Source organism: Heteronotia binoei, chromosome 20 (assembly GCF_032191835.1).
Source record: "Heteronotia binoei isolate CCM8104 ecotype False Entrance Well chromosome 20, APGP_CSIRO_Hbin_v1, whole genome shotgun sequence".
NCBI classification, from domain to species: domain Eukaryota; kingdom Metazoa; phylum Chordata; class Lepidosauria; order Squamata; family Gekkonidae; genus Heteronotia; species Heteronotia binoei.
The window spans coordinates 16,931,986-16,957,203 of NC_083242.1; the positions used below are offsets into that span (position 1 = coordinate 16,931,986).

At 48.5% G+C, this 25,218-nt stretch overlaps 1 protein-coding gene across 3 annotated transcripts in view; it reads right to left on the minus strand.

Moving 5' to 3' along the window:
* The window catches only part of MRTFB (myocardin related transcription factor B), a 163,083-nt gene that overhangs the window by 4,886 nt on the left and 132,979 nt on the right, over positions 1–25,218 (minus strand). For 2 of the 3 annotated variants that reach the window (XM_060260839.1, XM_060260840.1), the window contains 6 exons: positions 20,454–20,701; positions 18,124–18,277; positions 12,669–13,691; positions 10,553–10,699; positions 8,758–8,910; positions 164–301 (listed from right to left, as the gene is read on the minus strand). In XM_060260839.1, coding sequence (XP_060116822.1) covers positions 164–301; positions 8,758–8,910; positions 10,553–10,699; positions 12,669–13,691; positions 18,124–18,277; positions 20,454–20,701 — 1,863 coding nt within the window. The remainder of the gene's footprint in view (positions 1–163; positions 302–8,757; positions 8,911–10,552; positions 10,700–12,668; positions 13,692–18,123; positions 18,278–20,453; positions 20,702–25,218) is intronic. The other variant, XM_060260841.1, reaches the window with a different exon arrangement.

A 25,218-nucleotide genomic window follows, 5' to 3' on the forward strand; every position in this document is an offset into this window, starting at 1 on the left:
AGGAGTTTTGAGGAAGATGCCGCTGAGGAAGAAAAAGAAGGACCTGTTGCCTTTAACCTCCCGCTGGCTGCTCCTACAGGTGAACAGGCAAAACGAGAATACGGTTATTCTACATAACCATGGCTAAACGTTATCAGCCGTTACTTTCTGGCATAGATCTTACCTCTCGCTGAGAAGTCTGCATGCCGCGTGTCTGTTTTATGGCTTCTTCATAGCGTGGGGGGTCTTTCACCTTGGTGACTGAGTGGCTGAAGAGAGGCTGCGGTATGCTGTACTGCTGGGACAGAGGTGGGGAGGCAGGCTGCATGAAAACAACAGCAATGGTCAGCGAAGCAAGGCACAGCAGCAAGCACCCCTTACAAGGCACCCCTGCATAGATTCAGGATGCCTTTGCAGCAATAAAGCACTTCACTATCTCCCCCTGCAAACCCCGCCCTCAATACAGCAGAAAGATACATGTAAAATAACCATATATGGCTGAGCAATTACAGAGCCGGTTTGGTGTAGTGGTTAAGTGCGCGGACTCCTATCTGGGAAAACCAAGTTTGATTCCCCACTCCTCCACTTGCAGGTGCTGGAATGGCCTTGTATCAGCCATGGCTCTCGTAGGAGTTTTCCTTGAAATGGCAGCTTCTGGGAGAGCTCTCTCAGCCCAACCTACCTCACAGGGTGTTTTGTTGCGGGGGGAGGAAGATAAAGGCGATACAGAGTGGAGGGCGGAATATAAATCCAATGTCAATGTCAACAGTTGGCAGTATTCTGGATTCACACTGATTTGGGTTTGGATCTCTTAATGCTCTATTCCATTGTTCAATTTTATTTTTCCTTGTTCCCAGAGGCAACGTTTGAAATAGGTATGTTAACTTTGGTATCCAAAACATTTTAGCGCTTCTTATTCTAGAAGATAACCCTAACGTTTATTTTTCCATCTTTTCAAGTCTCTCAATTTTTTTCCATATTTTATCAGTTTTCCTTTATCATTTTATCAATATTTTTATGCAGAACTATACCTAAATATTTAAATTTCTTAACCCCCAATCCTATTTTCGTAGACCTATTTATCTCATGCCTTTCTTTTCTGTTAACATTAAAATAAATAATTTCTGATTTTGTCAAACTGACCCCTAGCCCTGAACACTTTTCAAAGTCTTCTAGGATAACCTTAACCTCTTTAACACCCTCTTTAGGGTTAGTCATAATTACAATAAAATCATCTGCAAAAAGGTTAAGCTTCATCTCTTCATTACCTATCTTATAGCCCTCAATTCTACCCGAATTTCTAATCCGTTCTGCTAGTTGTTCCATTGCTATTATAAATAAGAGAGGAGATAGAGGACAACCCTGTCTTACTCCTCCTTGTATAGGAAATGCTTGTGTATGGTTATTATTTACTCTTACTTTCGCCTTTCCTCCTTTATAAATCTCCTAAAATGCCTGTAAGAACCTTTTGCCTATCCCAATTTTCCTCAATATTTGCCATAAAAATTCATGAGATAGAGTATCAAAAACTTTATAAATGTCCAGTTTTAGTAACCCTCCTTTTTCCTTCTGACCATGATATAGGACATTGAGTATATTTCTAATGGAGTGTGTGATGTGTCCACCCTTAATAAACCCATATTGGTCCCCTTTAATGATTGTCGAAATGACCTTCTGAAGTCTATTAGCCAAGATTTTTGCAAAAATCTTATAGTCTTGGTTTAACAGGCTTATTGGTCTATATGAACCTACCTCTTCCGGGACCTCTTGAGGTTTTAGAATTAATATTATTTCTGATTCCCTCCACGAATCTGGGGCATTCTTTCCTCCCAACACTTACTTCATTGAAAACTGCTTGCATTTCAGGTGCAATAATTTCAATCATTTCTTTATAGAATTCACCTGTAAAGCCATCTAGCCCTGGTGATTTGCCTTTTTTAAAACCTTTCATTACATCCTTTATTTCCTGGACTGAAATATCGCCTTCTAATGCTTCAATCCTCTCTTTCTCCAAAGAAAGACTAATTGACTCCTGGAACTCCTATCTTCTTCGTGGTCTCTGTGCTTCACACTCATGGGATAGTGCGCCTGCGCCGATCCCCGAATCGGTATCTGCAAAAGCCCGGGATTTTTTCGCGCTCGGCGCCACCAGGCATGCGCAGGCGACCCACTGCGCATGCCCACCGGCGCCCGCGCGGCAATCCCGCCAGTTCCTTTCTGACCGCTGCGCTAGAGAGGTTCCCTTTCTGATTCTCCGGTCGGTGAGAGTGATTTTTTCTCTCGTTCCAGCCCGTTTGGTCTTGTAAATAGTTAGTTAGCTAGTTATTAGTGTTAGTTAGTGATAGTTAAAAAAAAAAAAAAAAAAAGAAGCGTTTTCTTTGTTGTCCGGCGGATCGCCCTTTGGGGTGGTCCGTTTCCGTTTTTACCCCCCTTTCTCTCAGGCGTTTCTGAGCAGAAGGAAAAACTTTTCCCGCGCGACCGCTTATGGAAAGTCGCTGGGGGTTTTTTAAGCGCTGCCGGGCTTGTGGGAGGAAGATTGCCCCTCCCGACGGACATTCCCTGTGCCTGCTGTGTTTGGGGGAGGCGCACAGAGTTGAGTCGTGCCCGCACTGCCTTCGGTTCTCGAAACAGACCAGGAAGAACCGTGCGGCTCGATTATCGGCAGCGCTCACCGAATCGGCGCTTCGACCTCATCGACCGATGGAGGTTTCGGCACCGAAGTCGACCGACACCCCGGCACAGGAGCTTGCATCGGCCGATGCTGCTCCGATTCTGACTTTGGAATTGCCGGAAGAGCGTGGCTCCACGAAGCGTCCCCACGAGGGTTCGGTGGATGCGCCCGCTACAAAACGCCGAGAGGACTCGGGGACCCGAGCTCCGAAAAAGGCGAAATCGAAGGAGAAGCGCAAGCGACCCCGCACTCCTTCTCCGTCGGAAGGCGCATCGACGTCGGCAAAACCGCCGAAATCGATTCGGGTCTCTCCGCGCAGGAGCCCAACAGCCCAACAACGCCTGTCGGCGTCGGAGCAGGAGCCGGAAATTGACCTCACCCAACGGTCTTCATCCTCAGGCTCACGGCGTCGGTCGAGCAGCGGATCGACGTCGGGGGTAGACGCTTCGGCACCGGTCGTAGACCCGCCCTTCAAGCCCCGACCCAGACGGGACCTATCCTACACCCCGCAACGCTTCCCAATACCACCATGGGAGCAACGGCGGTGGCAGCCTCCCTACTCCAGATACGAATCCTGTCGATGGTACCCGGAGGACTACCAAGACTGGGAACAAGCTTCGGAGTTTTCTGCGATGTCGAGGGTCTCGCATCACTCCCGGAAGGCGTCGGCGTCGGTCCCCCCGGATCGACAGCTAGTCCCGGTCGAAGCTCCTCCAAGACTATCGTCGGTACAACTTCAACCGCGAGAGTCGACACCGAGGCTCTCCGAGCATTCCACTCAGCGTGACTCCTCGTCATCGGAGTCAGACAGTGAGATCCCTGATCTGGAACCCTCACCTGGTTCCAACACGGCGGAGGATCTTCCGATCTCGCCGTCGGAAGACCTAAAATCCTATGGCGACCTCGTGAGGCGCATCGCTTCCACCCTCAGACTGCCTGTGACCCAACCGGAACCCGTAGTGGATGACAACGTGTTCGATATAATGCAGAGGAACACGTCCACTGCGGTGGCCCTTCCAGTCACCAAGGTGATTCTTCAGGCCATCAAAGAATCTTGGAAGAAGCCTTCCTCGACACCCGTCTCCTCCAAACGCCTGGACCATATGTACAGGGTTCAGGAGGCAGGTGCTGAATTTCTGTTCACCCACCCACGTCCGAATTCTGTGGTGGTCTCCTCTTCCTCGAAGGCAAGGAAGGTGCACTCCTCCCCACCGGACAAGGAGGGTAGGAAAATCGACGGGATGGGCCGCAAGGTCTATTCAGCGGGGGCACTCGGCATCAAGGTATCTAACTATGCAGCCTGCATGGCTAGGTACCAGTATGCCGTGTGGGAACAGCTTTCCCCCTTCCTCTCTTCACTAAGTGAGGACAAGAAGACGGCGGCAATGAAATTGCAAAAGGAAGGTCTCGCTGTAGCCAGACAGCAACTGGCTGCAGCGAAACATATGGTGGAAGCCTCAGCCAAAGCCATTACATCGGCAGTTTGCATCAGGCGACACTCCTGGCTCAGGTCGACGGCACTGCACCAAGACACCAAGACCTTTATCGAGGACTTACCCTTCGAGGGTGACGGGCTCTTCAGCACTACGACCGACACGGCGCTGCAAGAGTTTGACAAGAGTGTCAAGACATCCAGAAACTTGGGGGTCCAACCTTCCTCCAAGTCTCCGAAGTCAAAACAATGGTCCAAACCTTGGACCAAGAAGCCCTATCAGAAGTTCTCCCCTGAGCAGTGGCGTCCTCGCTCGCAGCAACCTGAACGGCCACCCTACTCCGGCAACGGCAGAAACCGTTATGGGGGCCAGCCTTCTAATAAATCTAAGGGGGCTCGGCCACAGAAGCAGGGGGTTTGACTTCCCGCAAGCACGCGTCATCGCCCCCACTGTCGACCATTCCATTCGCCTACGCCCTTTCCTGCCTGCCTGGGAGTTGATCTCCACAGACAGGTGGGCTCTGTCCATTATTCAAGAGGGCTACAAGATAGAGTTTATCCAGACCCCAAACCAGTCCGTGGTAGTTACCACTCCCCCTTCCCCACCTCTGCTGGCGGAGGTGAGCAACCTCCTACAGAAACAAGCCATAGAGGTTGTTCCACCGGAGACCAGGGTGGGAGGTTTCTACTCCCGCTACTTTCTGGTTCCCAAAAGGGACGGGGGTCTACGGCCTATCATGGACTTGCGGGGTCTGAACAAATTCATTCTATACCAGAAGTTCAGAATGGCTACACTGCAAACGATCCTGCCCCTCATCAATCAGGGGGATTGGATGGCGACCCTGGACCTCAGGGATGCTTACTTTCATGTCAGCATCCATCCCGCGTTCAGGCGTTTCCTACGATTTGCAGTGGGTGCTCGTCACTTCCAATTCAGGGCCCTGCCGTTTGGACTGTCTACTGCTCCTCGGGTGTTCACGAAGCTGATGAGTGTGGTGGCTGCTCATCTTCGCCTTCAGGGAGTCGTTGTTTTTCCGTACATCGACGACTGGCTTCTTGTAGCGAAGTCGAGGGAGAGTTTAACTTCTCACATCGCCATTACTCTGCGTCTTCTCGGCACCCTGGGGTTGCAGGTCAACGTGGAGAAGTCTCATCTCACCCCGTCAAAGACAGTTCAATTCATAGGGGCTCTGTTGGACACGGATCAGCACAGAGCGTTTCTTCCCGCTCAGAGAGCAAGGGACATCATGACTCTGGTACAGCTTCTCCAAAGGCGACAGTGGGGCACAGCACAACAGATCCAGCGGATGCTGGGACTGATGGCTGCGACGACGAGCGTGCTGCGCTTTGCAAGACTGCACATGAGGGGCCTACAGCTATGGTTCTTGCGCCATTTTCGCCCCCTCAGAGACTCACCTCGGAAGAGGTTCACCATCCCATCCGAGGCTCTTCAATCCCTGCAATGGTGGGGGTCGGAGAGCAACATCTGCCAAGGGGCTCCCTTTCATCTACCAACCCCTTCCGTGACCATCGCCACCGATGCTTCCATGTGGGGGTGGGGAGCTCATCTGGAGGACTTATGTGTGGGGGGCAAGTGGCCACTGAAACTCGGCCAGTACCACATAAATTACCTGGAACTGCTGGCGGTCCACTTTGCCCTTCGATCCTTCCGCCCTCTGTTAGCGGGGAAGACCGTGGCATTACTGACGGACAACACCACTGCCATGTGTTATATAAACAGGCAGGAAGGGACAGTGTCTCGCAGGCTATGCTCACTGGCATTAGATCTCTGGAGGGAGTGCCTCCAGTGGGACATTTTTGTGAAGGCTACGCATCTGCCTGGGGTCCTCAACGTACAGGCGGACTCTCTCAGCAGGGGTGCAGCGTCCCCACACGAATGGGAACTGCAGTGGAAGTTCCTGGAACCAGTATTCCAACTTTGGGGCTATCCGCAGCTAGATGTTTTCGCCACAGCGTGGAACAAGAAGTGCCCCTTGTTCTGTGCCAGGGGGGGTGCGGACCCGACTTCCCTGGGAGACGGACTCCTTTTTCAGTGGGAGGGTTGGTTCCTGTACATGTTCCCACCCTTACCTCTGCTGACGAGAGTGGTCCACAAGTTAGTGCAGGAGAGACCACGATGCATTCTGGTGACCCCGTGGTGGCCCCGTCAGAGCTGGTTCCCGATTCTGCTCCAGCAGTCGAAGGGGATCTTTTACCAGTTCCCGGCAGAACCGGACCTGTTGTCGGCCCAGGGCGGACACGTGCTCCATCACAACGTGCCGCACCTGAAGCTGACAGCGTGGTTCATCGACCACTAGACTTTTCCACCAGGGTTCAGCATGTGCTCCAGAGTAGCAGGAAACCTTCCACCCGTGCCTCTTATGAGAGGAAGTGGAAGAAGTTCAGTGACTTCATGGCTGACTCTCTTGTGCCACCCAGCTCGGTTGGACTCCCGGCAATTTTTGAGTTTCTTTTGTCTTTGATCGATGAGGGGTTAGTTTTTTCCTCCATCAAGGTTTATTTGGCAGCTATTTCTGCCTTCCATGTTTCGGTCGAGGGTTACTCTGTTTTTGCACACCCGCATTCCAAAAGATTTTTAAAGGGCCTGTTCCGGCTTCATCCCCCCTCTAGATCCCCTCCACAGTTGTGGGACCTGACTTTGGTTTTGGACAAGTTAACTCGCCGTCCCTTTGAACCCATGGCAACATGTTCCCTGCAGCTTTTGTCCTGGAAGACTGCATTTTTAGTTGCCATCACGTCAGCACGTCGTGCGGGGGAGCTCACAGCGATGCGGTGTGACTACCCATACCTTGCCTTTAGGGAGGCCGGAGTTTCTTTGGCCCCGGACATTACTTTTCTCCCGAAAGTGGTTTCCCAGTTTCACCTTAACTTAGAAGTTTGGTTACCCACTTTTTACCCTAGTCCTTCCTCGGACGAGGAACGGAGGCTACATGCACTGGATGTTAAGCGTGCCCTCCTATTTTATTTAAACCGTTCAAGGGGTTTTCGTAAGGATAACCAGCTTTTTGTCTCCTACTCTGCCCCCAAGTTAGGGTCCAAGATTTCGTCTCAAAGACTTTCCAAGTGGCTTACTGAGACGATCAAACTTTGTTATCTGTTGGCTAAAAAGCCGTTACCTGGACCTGTGCGTGGACACTCCACTAGGGCGATGGCCACGTCGGTGGCATTCCTGAAAGGTGTGTCCCTTTCTGATGTCTGCAAGGCGGCTACCTGGTCTTCTCCGCATGCCTTCATGAAGCACTACGCGCTGGACGTGCATGCTCAGCAGAGGACTCGGTTGGGAGCTGCGGTGCTACAGGCTGTGTCTTCAGGCTGACCGTCTTCCCGCCTCCAGGTATGCTTTGCTTGCTAATCTCCCATGAGTGTGAAGCACAGAGACCACGAAGAAGATAGACAGGTTGCTTACCTGTAACTGTAGATCTTCGAGTGGTCATCTGTGCATTCACACTACCCGCCCTCCTTCCCCGCTGCTGACGGTCTCTCTCTCTCCAGAAAGGGGCTTTCAGCGGTCAGGGAGGAACTGGCGGGATTGCCGCGCGGGCGCCGGTGGGCATGCGCAGTGGGTCGCCTGCGCATGCCTGGTGGCGCCGAGCGCGAAAAAATCCCGGGCTTTTGCAGATACCGATTCGGGGATCGGCGCAGGCGCACTATCCCATGAGTGTGAATGCACAGATGACCACTCGAAGATCTACAGTTACAGGTAAGCAACCTGTCTTTATGGGCTTTTCCTTATACAGATTTTTATAAAAATTCTCAAAGGCCTTAATAATTTCCTTAGGGCTTTGTGTTGAGTTTTTGTTAATTTTTATACTTCTAACCTTCTGTTTTGCTTTTTTAATCTTCAAATAATTCGCCAGTCTTAATACTATTCCTCTGAAAATAATTCCTTACCATAGTTTCCTTTTTCCATATTGTAGCTATGTCTAGTGCCTCCAGCTGTTTTTGGAACTCTTTTATTTTGTTCTGTTTTGCAGGGCAATATTTTATCGTTTGTTCCTTTTGTAACTTCTCCAATTCCTGAAATTTGGCTTGTCTCTTTTCGTACCATTCTCTTTTCATCCTCTTTTCGCTCTTTATATAATGCCCCCTTATTACTGCTTTGGCAGCATTCCATAATATATCAGTGGGAACCGTTCCTCTATTTTCCTTAAAATATAGATTTATCTGTGTTTTCATAAAGTTTCTATCCTCTTCTTTTGCCATTATTAAATTATTATATCTCCAGGGTCTATTTGTTATTGGTAAATTTAACTCCAATTCAATACTTAAAAGACCATGGTCAAATATCCAGATTGGGAAGTTTAGAATTTTTTAAAAGACATATTATTATTCTTTTCCAGGATTATATAATCTATGCATGACGCCGTTTTATGTGTGTGGGTCTAGGTCTAGAACTTGTAAACTCATGTGCTTCTTTCAATCCCCATTCTCCCAACTTTGGATCTTTCCCTATCCTGAATGCTCTTGAATTTCCAAAATTCTTGCCAAGAAGCAAGATGCCACCATCTTCTGTACCTTTTGAGAGGCTCACTGCTGCCTGAATATTGCAAAGTTGCCCCCCACCACTCCAGAATGCCTGCACACCATTAACCCCTCTGTTAACTCTTCTCTCTCCAGCACTACTTAGCTGGTAGACCGGATAAGGAGATCATACCTTCTGAGGGCCACTGGGTCCATTTTGTACCAAGGGAACTTGGTTTCCTGAGTGAACGGTTGTGCTTGATGCCTGACTAAACAATGGCTGTACAGTTGTCACAGACTGATTTTGATAGGAAAACACTGCATTTGGTGAGGTAGAGGGAAATACCTGCAAAAAACAGAATTTGTTGTTATATACACTTCAAATAAAACAATGATGATTTAGCAAAGTAGTTTCTAATACTGTCAGTGATTACTATAATAAATCCTAAAGTAATTACGTCTGGAGAGAATCCAAATGCCTTCCCAGCTTTTGAAAAGCCTCCAAAGATGGACAACCATGATGGGGGAAAGACAGCTTTGAGCTCTTACAAATGAAAATGACTGTAGTGACTGAATCTGTTGTTGGATCTTAAGGGACAAAGAAGCAGCCTTAGTGTGGGAGGGCATGACTTCCAAAGGACCGACCTAGCTGTGTAATGCTTTCAAGTCTCTAAACTACTAACTGAACTGGGCTTTCCAGTTGGTGATCTTCCATATAGTTTGGCACTGGTGGGTCCTTCACTCTTAAGATGAGTAGTTAGATGATACATCAGCTGCAGGTTATGAACAATCTTCAAGGGCAGTCCCCCCACTGAATGTCGTGTAGCAGTCATGCCTGACATTTACAAATGACCGTTATCAGACCCAGTCATCAAAATTAATCTGCTTTAGTGCTGGCTAAAGAGCACTTTCATGTTCCATACCAACAGTCTGAATGTGGTGGGGGACACACCTCAGAGTGAGCCCAGAGGACCCTTGGGCATCTGAGAGTCCATCACACCCTCAGGCCTCCACATGTGGATTATCTCAGTAGCAAGAGTACAGCTGTGTCCTAGTGCCTGGGCAAAAGGGGCAAGGAACAGTGGCACCTCCCGTCAGGGGGACAGCTGTGCCAGCTGCTGAGAGGTACAGGACTGAAACCAAGGGTTTATATCTTACTACTCTGCTCTGTTGAAGAAGAAGAAGAAATGGGATCTATATCCCACCTTATACTCTGAATCTCAGAGTCTTAGAGTGCTCTGTCACAATCTCCTTTACCTTCCCCCCTCCTCCCCACACAACAGACACCCTGTGAGGTAGGTGGGGCTGAGAGAGCTCTTACAGCAGCTGCCCTTTTAAGGACAACTCCTACGAGAGCTATGACTGACCCAAGGCCATTCCAGCAGATGGAAGTGGAAGAGTGGGGAATCAAACCCGGTTCTCCCAGATAAGAGCCCACGCACTTAACTGCTACACCAGACTGGCCCTCGCTTCCGCCAAAAGAACAGGCTTGCGTGAGGTTGTACAACCTTCAGCAGACAGAAGGTTTCATAATCAAAAGTTAATGGCCTGCTTGAATGGGCCACAGCTTCAAATAAACCAGGCATTAAATAAAGAGGCGTTTTATGTCGGAAAATGTGAAAGTGGATTTGAGACAGTCGTGTTATTGAGTACTACTGAGAAGACGCAAAATTGAGTTTGTAGTTCTCTTATTGACTTCTTGGAGAAGAACTCTGCAAAAATTTTACTTTGTGAGCTACTGGCTTGAAAGTTGTGAGCTACATGCTGCATGAATTAGTGTGCTCTGTGCTGTCCTAGCTCGCACGGAGCAACTCCAACCTGAATCTAAGTGATGGAACAAAGAAGCGCAATACTAAGCCTGGCAGCCACTTCCACAGTGTATCCTGCTTAACATAAGACCACAGACTTAAAGAGCACATGGGTAAATTTACAACCCGCAAAGCAGGGAATTTAAACTGCTGCAGCTACTCCTGTGGCGATTTACCCACCTTTCTATTCTGCGGTGTCTGACCAAGCACATGCTGTTGGGGACTGTTTGGTTTAGGGGACGAAGCGTGCATCTGTGGCACCTTCTGGACCAAGCTCGAAGAAGTTGATATCTGTGCCATGCTTGGCATTCCTGGCTGTGGTTGAGCCTATGGGAGGGGAAGAGAATGGTTTGGTTTCACAGGAGACAGAAAACAGAAGCTTTAACAACAGCAGCAAGGTCTCCTAGGCACGCAGCATTCAGTTCTGCCTTGCTGCTGCTTCTCTCCCTCCCCACGCCAATCGCTGCTCTCTTCCTCCGTTGCCTTGCTGTCACTTCTCCCCGTCTTCTTCCCCTCCCTCCCTGCCTTGATCACTGCTGTCTTCCTCTGTTGCTGTGAAGGGGCAGCAGGGAGAGTGGGGGGGGGGGGGGGCGGCAGCGGCAGAAGACAAGGCTGCCTGGGGTGCTGCGGGCCCTGGGTGTGTGGCCTAATATGCAAAGGAGTTCCTGATACAAAAAAGGCCCTGCTAGGATTTCTTGCAAGAGTTCAAAAAGATGCACTTGAGTCACTGGCAGTCTTCCAGATTACAAGAATGCACAACTTTCTTTAAAAAGTTCTCATGGTTTACAATGAAAATGTGCATCTTCTTTAAAAAGTTCTCATTTTTTATTAATCTCTGTACATATAATGTTCCCTCACTATAGGCTTTACTTGCTGTCAAGTACTTTCTCCCTTTGCTGTTCCCTTAAACCTCCTCATCCTTTGACAGTGGAAGGGGGAAGCAGACCACACTTGCAGATGCAGCAAAGCCACCAAAAAGAACATTCAGACATGTCCTAAACAGGCCTTTAAGAAAAGATGGAGGTATTTTCCTTTAGGTCAATTACTCATCTGAGCGTATTGCACAGGATATGCAATACTGGATTTTGGACAGTGACACCCAAATGTATTCCCCTAGTAAACAGCAGCAAGGTTGTCTAGATTTGAATCAAGAAGGTTTTTCAAAAAACCTATTTCCCCTGGTACCATTTTCTTGACCTCCAATGGCTTCCCAGAGGGGTACTTTACCCTGCTGGAGGAAACACATCCCAGTTATGTTTTCCTCCTATGGGAAAAACAGTGCAAAGGGAAAAGGTTAACCCTTCTCTTTTGTGCGGCAGCCCAGAATGTAATGGCCTCGCCTGGTTGACTTTTACCAAGTAAAAAGGTTTTCATTGCCTGGGTAGCCCAAGCAAGCCCAACCTTGGAAGCTAAGCAGAGTCAACTCTGGCAAGTACTTGGATGGGAGACCTCCTTGGAATACCAGCAGTCGGGAAGGCAGGGGCAGGCTTTATTCAGCCACCTCCCTGAATATCCTTCAGGCCCCCAGTAGGGGTCAGTCACCAGAAGTCGCCATGACTTCCAGGTGCACGCATGCACACACACGCATTTTAAAAAAATATTTTCATTGCTAGAATCAGGCCTCATTTTGGGCAGGAGCTCACAGGAGCAAAGCTCCAGAACCTTTAAATTTTATTGTGCTCTTTCTTCTCCCCCGCCTCCAAAAAAACCCCCTTGGTTCTGGGCTCCATCGTTCAAACCCTGTGAGTTTTTTGCTGAACTCTTAAGATTTGACAAATTTTCTAATATTTCCCCCCACAAAAAATGGAAAAATAACCAAAATATATAAAGCAGACAGATGGAAATCTTCATCATGCCACTGTGGCCATATAGGAGAAAGCAATTTAAAAAGTGCGATGGGAGCCAGGTTTTAAGATGACAATGATAATTCAAGAAAGTAGATTTGAAAGTAGATGCTGAGCTGATACAATTTAGTGCACTTTCCGGTGATGTCTGGGGTATGTGGCTTATGCAAATGAGTTGTGTTAATGAGCTCCGGCACCTCTTTTTTTTCCCCTGTGAAATGACCCCTGGCTAGAATACTCAATCTCCAGCATCCCATTTCCCAAAACATTCTATATCAAGATAGTTCTTTGTTCTTCTGTTGGTTCCTCCACGTGCTATTTAAAAATGTCTGTATGTTATTATCAGGGAATTCATAGACTGCAGGTTCCCCCAGGAAACTCAAGAGGAGAAATCACCTGTCTTTCTCCAGACTCTGATTCAAGTAACTCAAAGCAGAGGAAAGCTTTCCTACCTGTACTTGGACACTGCCCACGGGGAGCTGCACTGAGGTGGTGGGATTTGGACCCTGGAGAGAGACTGGCAAGAGCAGCTGGGCTGTTCCTTGTGCGGTGAGGACAGCCTGCGGCTGGGCCACAACGGCTGCCTGGGGCTGCCTGTGCGAGCTTACGTAAAACTGAGATATGATGTTCTGGGGCTCCACTTTGGCCAGAGGAGCTTCCTGCTTGATCACAAGAGCCTTTTTGGCAATGAGATTCTGGACTCCTGCTGAAGCGGGCTGTCCCAAAGATTGGCCGGCCTCGGGCAGGGATTGTCTCCCATCAGAGCAATCTGCTAAAGCCCGTTCCTCTTTGACTGCGGGGCCAGCGTGCTTCCGATTCAAAATGGGGGCTGAACTCGCGGGGATCTGGGAGGGCTGCTGGTGACCCCTTTTCTCCACTTCGAGCTGCATTTTCAGCACCTCCACCAGCTTCTGCTCTTGTTCCAGTTTCTTCTTGAGCTCTTCGATCTGCTTCTCTTTTTCTTTCAGCCTGCGGTCCTTTTCGGCTGCTGCCAGTTCCGTGCTTGGTGCGCTCCCGTTGGTGATGCCGTTTTCGTTGGCAGATGCTCTAGTGGGTGACGTGCCCGGAAGCTGCGGCGGTGACATCAGGGTCATGATCTCAGTCAAAGTGTCCGCCATGTTAGTGTCGTCGGTGCTGAGGTTCGACTGCTCTGAAGGAGACGGGGAAATGGGCAGAGAGGAGCTGAGGCACTCCATGTACGTCGGCTTGCTGCCAGTTCCGGCAGGTGTGGTTTCCGAAGGAAAGCAGTGAACGGAAGTAGCCGCTGGCTTGTTTAATGTAGCAGCAGGGAATACGGCAGCTACTTCCCCGGGATTGCTTGCATTGTTAGCGGAGGTCGTTGCGGCTGGTGCGCTGCTTGTGCCGACAGAATTATTGTTAAGATCCTGATAGGGCTTCAGACGCTCAATAAGATCCATTTTTGCTCCAGACACGGGCAATCCCCTTAGCTTTAGTTCCATTTTCAGTTCGGCCACCTGAGATTTTTTTTTAAAAAAGGTAAATAAAAAATTAGGCCGCAAAGGCCAATTCGTCTCTCACAAATTCTGCATGCAAGCTCCAACAAACACGTGAGGCTCCTGCACGTATGAGGCTTCCCACATTCACTGTCACCTTGCATGTGTAGAAACATCGTTAACATCAGCACCAGCCCAACGGTGCATGGCGGCCTAGGAGACTGGTGGCCTGCTGCCCCCCTCCACAGCGCTCCCCCACCCTATACCTCCTCCCCTCTCCCGTGGCGCCACCCCACCCCATGCCACCCCACACCTCCTCCTCCCTCCCTTCCTTGCCCCAGGTCTATTTTAATGCTCGGTAGGGCGATTGTGTGCCACTCCCAGGCTGTCTAAAAGCCCTCGCCCTGCCGATCAGCTGATTGGCGGGTAAAACGATGCTGCATCCTCACTCAAGGCCCGGGCAGGCCAGCAGCTGCACTAACAAATTGCGTCCCGAAAGGGCACTGCTGCTGCTCCCTCCTTTCCCTGCTTCGGGAGAAGGGAGCAGCAGCGGCATTCTCTTGGGACAAGGTTCATTAGTGCGGCTGCCGGCCTGCCTGGGCGTTGAGTGAGGATGCAGTGCAGTTTTACCTGCCAGGAGAGCTGCTATGTTCATCAGAATGGGTGGGGGCACCATTTGGATCTTTGGCATCTGTTACTGATCGGCCGAGGAGGGGGGTGGCCCTTAGACAGCCTGGGACTGGCACACAATCACCCTGCCCAGCATTAAAATAGACCTGGGGTGCGGGAGGGAGGAGGAGGCGCAGGGGAGGGAAAACTAGTCTTTTGCCAAGGGGGAGGGGAGGAGGCTGAATTTGGTGCCCCCACCCTGCCGGCATCCTAAGCAACTGCCTAGTTTGCCTAATGGGCGAGCCGGCCCTGGTTAACATTGCAGTACTCAGGCAACTGCCTGTGCCTAAGTGAGAGCCCTTAGGAAGCTCCAGATTGAAGGAAGAAATTTGTTTTCTATTGCAGTAGTTATAGGTCTGCGTTTCTAAGGCACGGAGGATTTCCATAGCAGGCAGAATCTTATGTTTAGTATTTATATAATATCAGGGATTTTTTTTTTTGTAGCAGGAACTCCTTTGCATATTAGGCTACGCCCCCTGATGTAGCCAATCCTCCCAGAGCTTACAGGGCTCTTCTTACAGGTCCTACTGTAAGCTCTTGGAGGACTGGCTACATAGGGTATGTGTGGGGGGTGTAGCCTAATATGCAAAGGAGTTCCTGCTACAGAAGAAGCCCTGATATATACTGTGTTTTATTGTGATTCAATGTAATTTTATTTTAAATTCACTTGAACGTATTTTTTCAGAGAATGGTGCACAAATGAGCCTAATGATTAACTGAGTAATAAAGAAAGCCAGCCAAAGCGTTAACACAGATAAAATGGACAATTCAGCTGGGTCAAATGTATATATGAATGACTTTATACTTTGAAACCTAGCATGTGGGCCAATGATCCAGCAAAAGGTAAGTGCATGAATTCACACATTTTAGTAAGGAACTGTAAAGAATTGATGAATGCTTGGGACAAGGAATGCTCAGAGCTCTGCAGTTTTGTTAGTGATAATGTCTTGTCTGCACGATCGCAATCTTTGGCTGGGGGCATTGGGGTGTTAAATGACTGTAACAACTTTCAGGTTTCCTGTTTTCCTCCATTGTAAAAACTGAGAATCTGCTGGCTTCAATCCCAGAAGACAGACTAGAGGTCCCTCTCCTTCCACATGCAGAAGAGGGCTTTGCAAAATATATGTGAAGTCAAGGAAAGGAGCACACGTCTGGGCACCTTAGCAACGACCTCATTCATTTTAAAACACCATCTGCAGTAGCCACAGGAGGGCCTGTGGGGGCCCTGCCATCCAGCTTCCAGGTTGGGGCCCGCTCCTCAAATTCCAAGGGGGACTTCTGGGGCCCAGCCTGCTTCTCTCTTTTTTTGCCATGACTGAGCTGACAAAGCAGCAGCAGCGGGAGCCAGGATTGCGGAGCAGGGCACAGTGCACTGCAGGAGCAAAAGCAGCAGGTGGAGAGGAGGGAGGTGGAGGAAGCTGCATGGAATGGACAGGGGAGGGGGGATGGATGGAGCTGCGGGCTGCAAAGTGTTAGGGTGGGGGAGAGGGATCCTGGCTATGTCCTTGACCAGCTCTCTATGGTTCAGGACAGGCTCTCCCCTAACTAAACAGAGGGCCATTTCAAGGAGGTCATCAGGATTATTAGTAATCATTTACTAAAAAAAGCTCCTTGTCTTTAATCCAGCCCTTTCCCCAAGAATTACTACAAAGAAGAAGAACTGGTTTTTATACTCTGTTCTTCACTACCCGAAGGAGTCCCAAGGGTGGCTTCCAATCGCCTTCCCTTCCTCTCCCCACAGCAGACGCCCTGTGAGAGAGGTGGGGCTGAGAAAGCTTTGAGAGAACTGTGACTGACCCAAGGTCACCCGCTGGCTTCATGGGGGGAGGAGGAGTGGGGAAATCAAACCCAGTTCTCCACATTAAGAGTCTGCAGCTCTTAACCACTACACCACGCTGGCTTGGGGATATTATGCACGGCTCCCCTGTCCCCACACCTATTCCCACGATACCCTCGTGGGGTAAGTGAGGATGAGAAACAGCAACTTACTCAAGCTATCTGATTAGTTTCATAGCCAATTTTGAATCTGGGCCACTCCAGTCCAAGGCCAAGGCGCTCTCCATTACATTGCTCCAGTGATCATTTGCATTCATGGTTACAGCCACTATCTCCTGATTTGTCTTTTGTGAAACTTGCTTTTTTCAAGAGGAAGTCCTTTCTTCCATGCCCAGGGAAATGCGGATTGCCACTTTGGGGCCAGGAAGCAATTTTTCTCCAGGTCTGTTTGGCCAGAGATTCTGGAGGGGTTTTCTTGGTCACTCAGGGTATGTGTGGGCGGGAGGTGTTGGTGAATTCCCTGCATCGTACAGGGGGCTCGACTAGATGACCCTTGAGGTCCCTTCCAACTCTATGACTCTGTGAGAAACTGTTGCTGCACATACTACTGCCAGGAGGTGCAAGAGGAGCAATGCCTTAGGATGAGGTCATGATGTGGGGTTGCTCCTTGATGCTAGAAACTGGAAAAGACCACACAGTTTGTTTGACTCTGGCTTAGGATCTATTGTGCACCTCAAAAAGAGATTATAGCATTGGAAAAGGTCCAGAAAAGAGCAACTAGAATGATTCAAGGGTTGGAACACTTTCCCTATGGAGAAAGTTTAAAACGCTTGGGGCTCTTTAGCTTGGAGAAATGTCAACTGAGGGGCGACATGATAGAGGTTTACAAGATGATGCATGGGATGGAGAAGGTAGAAAAAGAAATACTTTTCTTCCTTTCTCACAGTGCAAGAATTAATGGGCACGCAATTAAATTCCTGAGCAGTCAGGTTAGAACAGATAAAAGAAAGTACTTCTTCACCCAAAGGGTGATTAACATGTGGAATTCACTGCCACAGGAGGTGGTGGCTACAAGCATAGATAGCTTCGGGACTGGATCAACATATGGAGCAGAGGTCCGTCAGTGGCTACTGGCCACAGAGTATTGTTGGAACTCTCTGTCTGGGGCAAGTGTTGCTCTGTATTCTTGGTGCTTGGGGGGACACGGTGTGAGGACTTCTAGTGTCCTGGCCCCACAGATAGACCTCCTGATGCACCTGGGTTTTTTTTGGCCACTTTGTGACACAGAGTGTTGGACTGAATGGGCACTGGCCTGATCCAACATGTTCTCTTATGTCCTTCTAGCACAAACAGATCTTCACTTTGCCTTTGCTGTCTCATGTCTCAAACCACAGCATAGCCTGGCCTAAATCAATGACAAGCACTGAAGGTCTTGTATATAAAAGGGTTGGCCAAATTGTGGCTTGGGAACCACATGTGGCTTTTTCAAACATATTGTGTGGCTCTTGAAGCTCCCGCTGCACTGCTTAGAGAAGGCACTTCTCTCTTTAAATCGCTTCTCCAAGCCAAGCCAACTTGGAGAATGCATTTAAAGTTAAAGTTGTTTTCTTTCCACCTCTCCCTCCCTCCCATAACCTTCCTTCCTGTCTTGTGGCTCTCAAACATCTAATGCTTATTCTACGTGGCTCTTACGTTAAGCAAGTTTGGCCACCACTGACATATAATGTTTGGAGAAGATATTGCTTCTTGGGTTTTCAGCCAGCATCAAGCACCAGGAAATGGCTTTATCGTGTTATCATGCCATTAAATTTTACTGGCTCATGCCTGATCCCTGATTGGCTGAAAGAAGACGACGTTTTCAAAAATGGGGCCAAAACAGCCAAGTGGAGTAGTGAAGTGTGTCTGTGTGGGGGGAGGGGTTGAGGAAAACTTCCTCCCACTCCGCAGCAAGCATTCCTTTGTGCCACCAACATCCACCCCTGAAAAGACAGAGCAGTCCTAGTTTTACCTTTAAGTCATCCAGGCTAGGAGGCAGCGGTCCTGGCTTTCTATTGGAGATAGCATTGTTCTGTCTTGGAGTGCTGGCCGCTGTTGACAATGTACTACTGTTCAAAGTAGTCAGTTGTCCGTTCCCACTGGTGCTCTGGTTGTCGCTCACTGGCCTTCAGAGACAAAATAAATGCAAACAAAGCTCACACCAAAGAGCCAGTTTGGTGTAGTGTTAAGTGAGTGGACTCTTATCTGGGAGAACCGGGTTTGATTCCCCACTCCTCCACTTGCACCTGCTGAGATGGCCTTGGGTCAGCCATAGCTTTCATAAAAGCTGTCCTTGAAAGGGCAGCTGCTATAAAAAGCGCTCTCAGTCCCACCTACCTCACAGGGTGTTTGTTGTGGGGGGGGGGGGGAAGGTAGAAGAGATTGTGACCACTCTGAGATTCAGAGTATAGGACGGAATATAAATTCAAAATCTTCTTCTTCTTCTTCTTTTGCACATAACATTATTTTTAACATCTCAAGTCAATTTCCATTTTGCTTTGAAACATTTCATGTACGCTGCCTGAACCAAACTACAAGATTAAAATATTATCTATGAAAACTGTTGAAAGGACTTCATGTTGGGATGAGACATAAAGTATTTCACACATTGAATCCAAACAATGTTTTCCTCTGCACTGAACCACTATGCAGTTTGAACCAGCCAGCATTTCATCATCCTGAAACAATTGTGCATGAACTGACTGGAATACTGGCAGGGTCAGTCAGAATAATTTCCCAGTGTAGTTGCAGCCCACCTATATCTGGATTTTCACAATCCCTGGATCAAGGCTCTGCCCACTGGATACAGTTCAGCTTCGGCATATGAAATAAATACCCCTAGGTTATGTGTTCAACATGAGCAGCAGCAGCTCACACAGCAAAATCACGTCACCAGTTCTTTCTGGTGGCAGCACCTAGCAACCCAATCCCAGATGCACTGGCAATTAATTGCTGCACTAAGTAAAGTTGGTCGGTATTTTTCAGGGCTTTTTTGGTAGAAAAAGCCCAGCAGAAACTCATTTGCATATTAGACCACACCCCCTGGCACCAAGCCATCCGGAACTGCATTCCCGCTGAAAAAAAACCCTGCATATTTTGGAAGTCTGCTTGGACTACAGGTTTGGAATTCACATTGTGTGTGTGTGTAAATCTGGTAGCTGATCCTAATCATGTTTACCTGGGCAATACTGCATTTAGCACTGTCACAGGCCACCCTCCTAAAAGACACTTCTGATTCACACACAGTGCTGTTGAATCATCTTTTCTTTTGGGATTTTTGAAGTGTGTGTGTGCACACCTGCATGCGTGAGCGTGTGTGTGTCTACGCCTGGAAGTCTGGCGGCCTCTGATGACTGACCTCTACTGGGGGCCTGGAGGATATTTAGGGTGGTGGTTGAATACAGCCTGCCCCTGCCTCCCGACAGCTGGTATTCCAAGGAAGTCTGCCCTCCAAATACTTGCCTGAGTCAGTCCTGCTTAGCTTCCGAGATCTGATGAGATCAGGCTTGCCTGGGCTATCCAGGTCAGGGTGTTGTTGAATCATCTTAAACTGCTGCAGTGTCTGGCAGGCATTTGTGTGTCCAGTTGCGCCACTACAATGACCCTTGAACCAGTTGTGTCCCCCCTTTTTTTTGGGCCATGCACAGCAGATCACAGCCTTGGGTTGCAGAGTTTAAATCTTTAAAAGTATTAACACGAATGTACGAGGACACGACCCCACCTATGACATGGCATTGCTCATCCTGTTCCCTCCTGTCCAAACTGCCCTCATACTCGTTCGATGGCATAGAGGGCAATGGCTTCCACCAAGAGGAGGAAGAGGAAGAAGAACAAGAGGAGGAGATTGGATTTATCCTCCACTCTTCACCTGGAGTCTCAGAGCAGCTTAAAATCACCTTCCCTTCCTCTCCACCCAACAGACACCCTGCGAGTTAGGTGGGGCTGAGAGAGCTCTGAGAGAGCTGCTTTAAAATTGAATTAATTCTTTATGATTTTATATCTCTGTTCAGACCCACTTGGAGCCCGCTTATGGGGGAGGGTGGGATAGAAACTGAACAAAACCAAACAATATGCAGAAACGCAACAGGTTCCCCCCTCCCTTCCCCAAACCGCTCTTTTCTAACTGAAATCTTCTTTCATCCAACAACCTGCTTTCTCCCCAGATGGCTGCAAAACCCCACTATACCCAAGCAGGCCTGGCAGCAGAGATTTCTCCCTATGAGAGGCTGCTTTCTCGCCCTTGGAGGAGGATTCCACCGCCTTCCCCCCCTCCCCCACAACCCTTGCCGACACTCGACCTACTTGAGCGGGGCGGGAAGAATCGTCTGGTAGTTGTAGTGTTGTTGCTGTTGGCTCAGGATCTGCAGTTGCAAGAAAAGCTGCTGCTGCTGGAGCAGGCGGGCGTAATTGGAGTCCATCTGCGGCTCGGTCTTCTCACCTTTCTGGTCTGGGGGGATGTACTGGTGGTACTTGAGCTTCTTCACTCGGGGCTTGGGGTCTTTGCATTTCTTGCTCCGAGGCTTGTCGCTTGGGTTCTTGGGGTGAGGTTGCTATTCGTGGGTGGAAAGCAAAAATAAAATAAACACATGCAAGACACCCATGCTCAGGCCTATAGCTAAGGGGGGGGGGGACCCCAGGGTCCCAGCCCCACTACTTCACACCACCGGTTTCCAATCCCAAACTGCTGGGCAAGAGAAGCCTACAAGCAGGATCTGTGTGTGATGGGGAAAGAAGAAGACTGCAGATTTATGCCCTGCCCTTCTCTCTGAATCAGAGACTCAGAGCAGCTCACAATCTCCTATATCTTCTCCCGCCCACAACAGACACCCTGTGAGGTGGGTGGGGCTGAGAAGGCTCTCACAGCAGCTGCCCTTTCAAGGACAACCACTGCCAGAGCTATGGCTGATCCAAGAACATTCCAGCAGCTGCAAGTGGAGGAGTGGGAATCAAACCTGGTTCTCCCACATAAGAGTTTGCACACTTAACCACTACACCAAACTGGCTCTCCTTGCTCCATGCAGATCCTGGGGATGGCTTCTCTTTCAAGGCAGTTTAAACCATCTGGCAAGAGAAGTCTTCAAGAGGGGCCTGCCTGTGATGAGGGGAGAGACAGAGCTTCCTGCTGCAGGCTTACCTTGGAACCAGGAGCTCAGCGTGTGGGGGTGAGGCCAAGGGAGCAAGCAAGCTGGAAGAAGGCACTTGGCTCTATAAATCCCTTCTCCAAGCCAAGCTCGGGAAATGCTTGGAGAATGCATTTAAAGTTGCTTTCTTTCCACCCTCCCTTCCTCTCTTTCTCTAGCCTCCCATAAATGGAAAATCCTGGCTGCAGTCCTGTCCATACTCCCACTGCCAGTGCTTTGCTAAGCAGACAAACAGCACAGACTTCAACAGACTTAGAATGGACACATAGGACACCACAGTAAATCTCTCTCCAATACAGAGAGGATGTAAAATGTGAGGGTACTGAGAAAATTGCCCTGGGACTTGGTAACGGAGCAACAGCCTGCTTGCAAACAGTTTTCATTTCAAAACCAATCCGTTGCCTGAGGCAGTGTGAAAAGCAAGTGGGCATCTCTAAAGTGACAAGCAACTGAAAAGGCCTCTGTACTCCAGTTACTGATTCTCGGTAATACCTTCAATTAAAGACTTGCCCACCGCCACCGTTCACGGTACTTCCCGGTTGGATTAGTAATGAAATCCTTTGAAAATCATTCAGGGACTTGAGTTGGTTCAAAAGGATAACAGGTGCTAACCACAGACTATGCAACGCTCGTATTACGAATGCTTCATTGTCAGCATTACACTTTAAAGACGTACAGCATCTGGGGCCAGGACATTTAAGGAAACTCTCTGCTCTCTTTTGAACCTTCCGCTGAAGTCTGTAAGCACATCCTAACTTACTTTCAAGTGCCTTGGCAACACTCAAATCAGCCTATAAAGAACTCTGCAGGTAGAGATTATGGAATGCTAGAGTAGGGTAGGGAGGCAGGTAGAAGACAAAGAAGAAGACAACTACAGATTTATACCCTGCCCTACTCAGAGCGGCTTACAATCTCCTTTATCTTCTTCCCCCACTACAGACACCCTGTGAGGTAGGTGGGGCTGCGAGAGATCTCACAGCAGCTGCCCCTTCAAAGACAACCTCTGCCAGAGCTATGGCTGACCCAAGGCCATTCCAGCAGCTGCAAGCGGAGGAGGAGGGAATCAACCTCCGTTTTCCCAGATAAGAGTCCGCACACTTAACCACTACACCAAACTAAAGAATGCCCTTACTATGGAATGTTTTATCTTTAGCAGCTCACCAAACTGAACGCCCCCCGCCACACAAATTGGTCCATTCAGAGGTTGACCGCGACCTGAGTTTTTTTAAAACAACAACAAACGAAACTGGCTGGATAGCTATGATTCAGTTCCTCTTTTATGCTGTTTCAATAGATATCTAATGCATTTTCAATGGTTTCAGCTGTAAATCTTATTAAACTGTATGAACTGCCTTGAGGGGAGACAGTGGCACAAATAAATGTGGGAATGAATTCTATGCTCTTCATTCCTCAATCCAATGTGCCAAGTTTAGGCATTAAGCAGATAAAAAATTAGACCTAGTGGGAGAGAATCCTTCCATCTTGATTTCTTCACTACCTTAAATTCTTAGGATTACTGGAAATAACTGTGCTCCTTGACATACTTACACACCTACGCTATTTCAGGGTGTGAAGTTTTTTAGGCAATTTGCCATCACTTGTATAATCCAGTTATGCCGATCTGTGAGAAGCAGATCTTTTGTCCCTTAGCAAAGGGAGACAGAGCTACTTTTTTTTAAACAGGATTATTAGCTTATGACCTCTAATATCAAGAACAAAATTACTGAATTACCCAATGGCACATCACTAGGTGACTTAAGGTTCTTAAGTAACTGCCCTTCCCCTTGAGTTAAGTGTAACCAGTGAACACATTTAATCAACTGTGGGCTGAAAGACAGGGCTTTTTTTGTAGCAAGAACTTCTTTGCATATTAGGCCATACCCCTCTTATGTAGCCAATCCTCCAAGAATTTACAGGGCTCTTCTTACAGGGCCTACTGTAAGCTCCAGGAGGACTGGCTACATGAGGGAAGTGTGGCCTAATATACAAATGAGCTGCCGGTAAAATAAAAAAAAGCCCTACTGAAAGGTATTTATTTACTTCATTTATATCTCATGTTTCTCCCCAGCGGAGACCCAAAGTAGTTTACACTGTTTCACAACAACCCCATCGGAGAGGTTAGGCTGAGTGTGTGACTGGCCCAGGGTCACCCAGCGAGGTCCCATGGCAGAACGGGAACATGAACATGGGCTTCCCATATCCTTGTCCAGCTCTTTAACCACTGCATGACACTGAAGCTCACATCTCCCACCAGTACTCCCTCTAAGCTGTGAAGTCTTGTGAGCAAAAAATTCTGCTTCATGGGCTACTGGCATTGAAGTTGTGAGTGACTGCATAAATTAGTTTGCTCTGGGGCCAACGTTCCTGAGATAAAGCAAAAATATGTGAGTTGGAAGCTAAAAATCTGTGAGCTAGCTCACACTAACTCAGCTTAGAGGGAACACTGATCCCCACACACATCCCTTCTGAGCCATGCAATGGAGATGCGTGTCCATTGCTACACCAGCACTGCTTATACACATACTCCCAGGGGTGTATCTTCCTTGCTGTCTCTCCCTTGCTAAGTTTAGCAATTGTCTACACACTATAGATACTATTGGTGTGTTCACACTGCACTAAACAATGCATTTTGCAACTGGATACACAGTAAAAATCCAGTTGCAAAATGCGTTTTTTAGTGTAGCGTGAACAAACCCTATTTGTACTTATGTACTTCTCCAGTTTTACGTGTCTGCATATGAAATCCAACAAGGTGCCATGCTACTAATACTAGCTCACTTGGTCATGCTGCAGATGTCTTTAAAAAGTCAACCCGGGGTGGGTGGGCAGAGCTGAGAATTTTAAAAACACGTTATTTATACCAAGGAAACAAGTTTAAGACTATTCTCCCCCACCCACTCCCATTATAATCTCTGAAAACCTCAGAGTAACCTATCCCATATGCTCAGGAATTAACTCATCACAGAAATATCTGATGTATTTTTCTAGCAATAAAAATCAAGAAGGAAACCAACACTGTCGCCACCAAACTAAACAGTGCCTTGATTAAAGGTTGTCTCTTTGTATTAGAAAGAATGCCAAGCTGAACTGTACAAAGACCCGACTTGTCAGGAAAAAGTACAGGAAGTTCAGGGAGCTCAAAACAGCCCCCTGTTTGGATTTTCATGGGTTCCCCTTGCCTCATCCCAGTATTCCTATTTAGATACCACCGAAGGGTTTTGCAGTTGCTTGTCAATACCAGTCAAATCCACTGACAATCGCTTCAAAGCATCACCTTCAACAAGCTGGGACCTGGACTCACCCGGATCCTGTTTGTGGGGTCACAGGAAGGGGCAAGAGCAGGGGCAGCCATGGCAACTCGTTGCCAGGCAGAGGGGGTGGGCCAGGGTCAAGCACGGGAATCTGGAGCCTGCCTGACCTGACGCTGGCCCTATCAGCTGGCCCAGGGTGTTAAGGGGGTGGGGGCGCCCAATGGCTACTTGGAGCACCATGCTACTCCCCCCCTCGCCATCTTCAGCCATCGGATCCACTGACAATTCCTTCAAAGCATCACCTTCAACAAATTCTGATGAGAAAAATGCTTCAGGCGCACCAATGTTTTTTTCTTGTCAACATGAACATGCAGACGTCTCATCAGACTGTAACAATGCATAGCTTTGGAACAGAAAATTACTCCTTTCTGAATGGGAAGAGACACCATGGAATGGGCCATCCTTTTTGTACTAGGCTGAGTGCTGTTTTTCTAACTGTGAAGGCAACTCATAGCCTGGTGTTACAATTGTAGGAAAGTTTAAATTCCTCGCTGGATCAAACTGACTTGGCACTGTTGCAACACTCCTGTTAACAGAGATACGGCTTTTCCTGGCATTGTCAGGAGTGGGAGAGTAAGCAGCGTGACGCACCTACTTCTTGTGAACTCCCGGGCT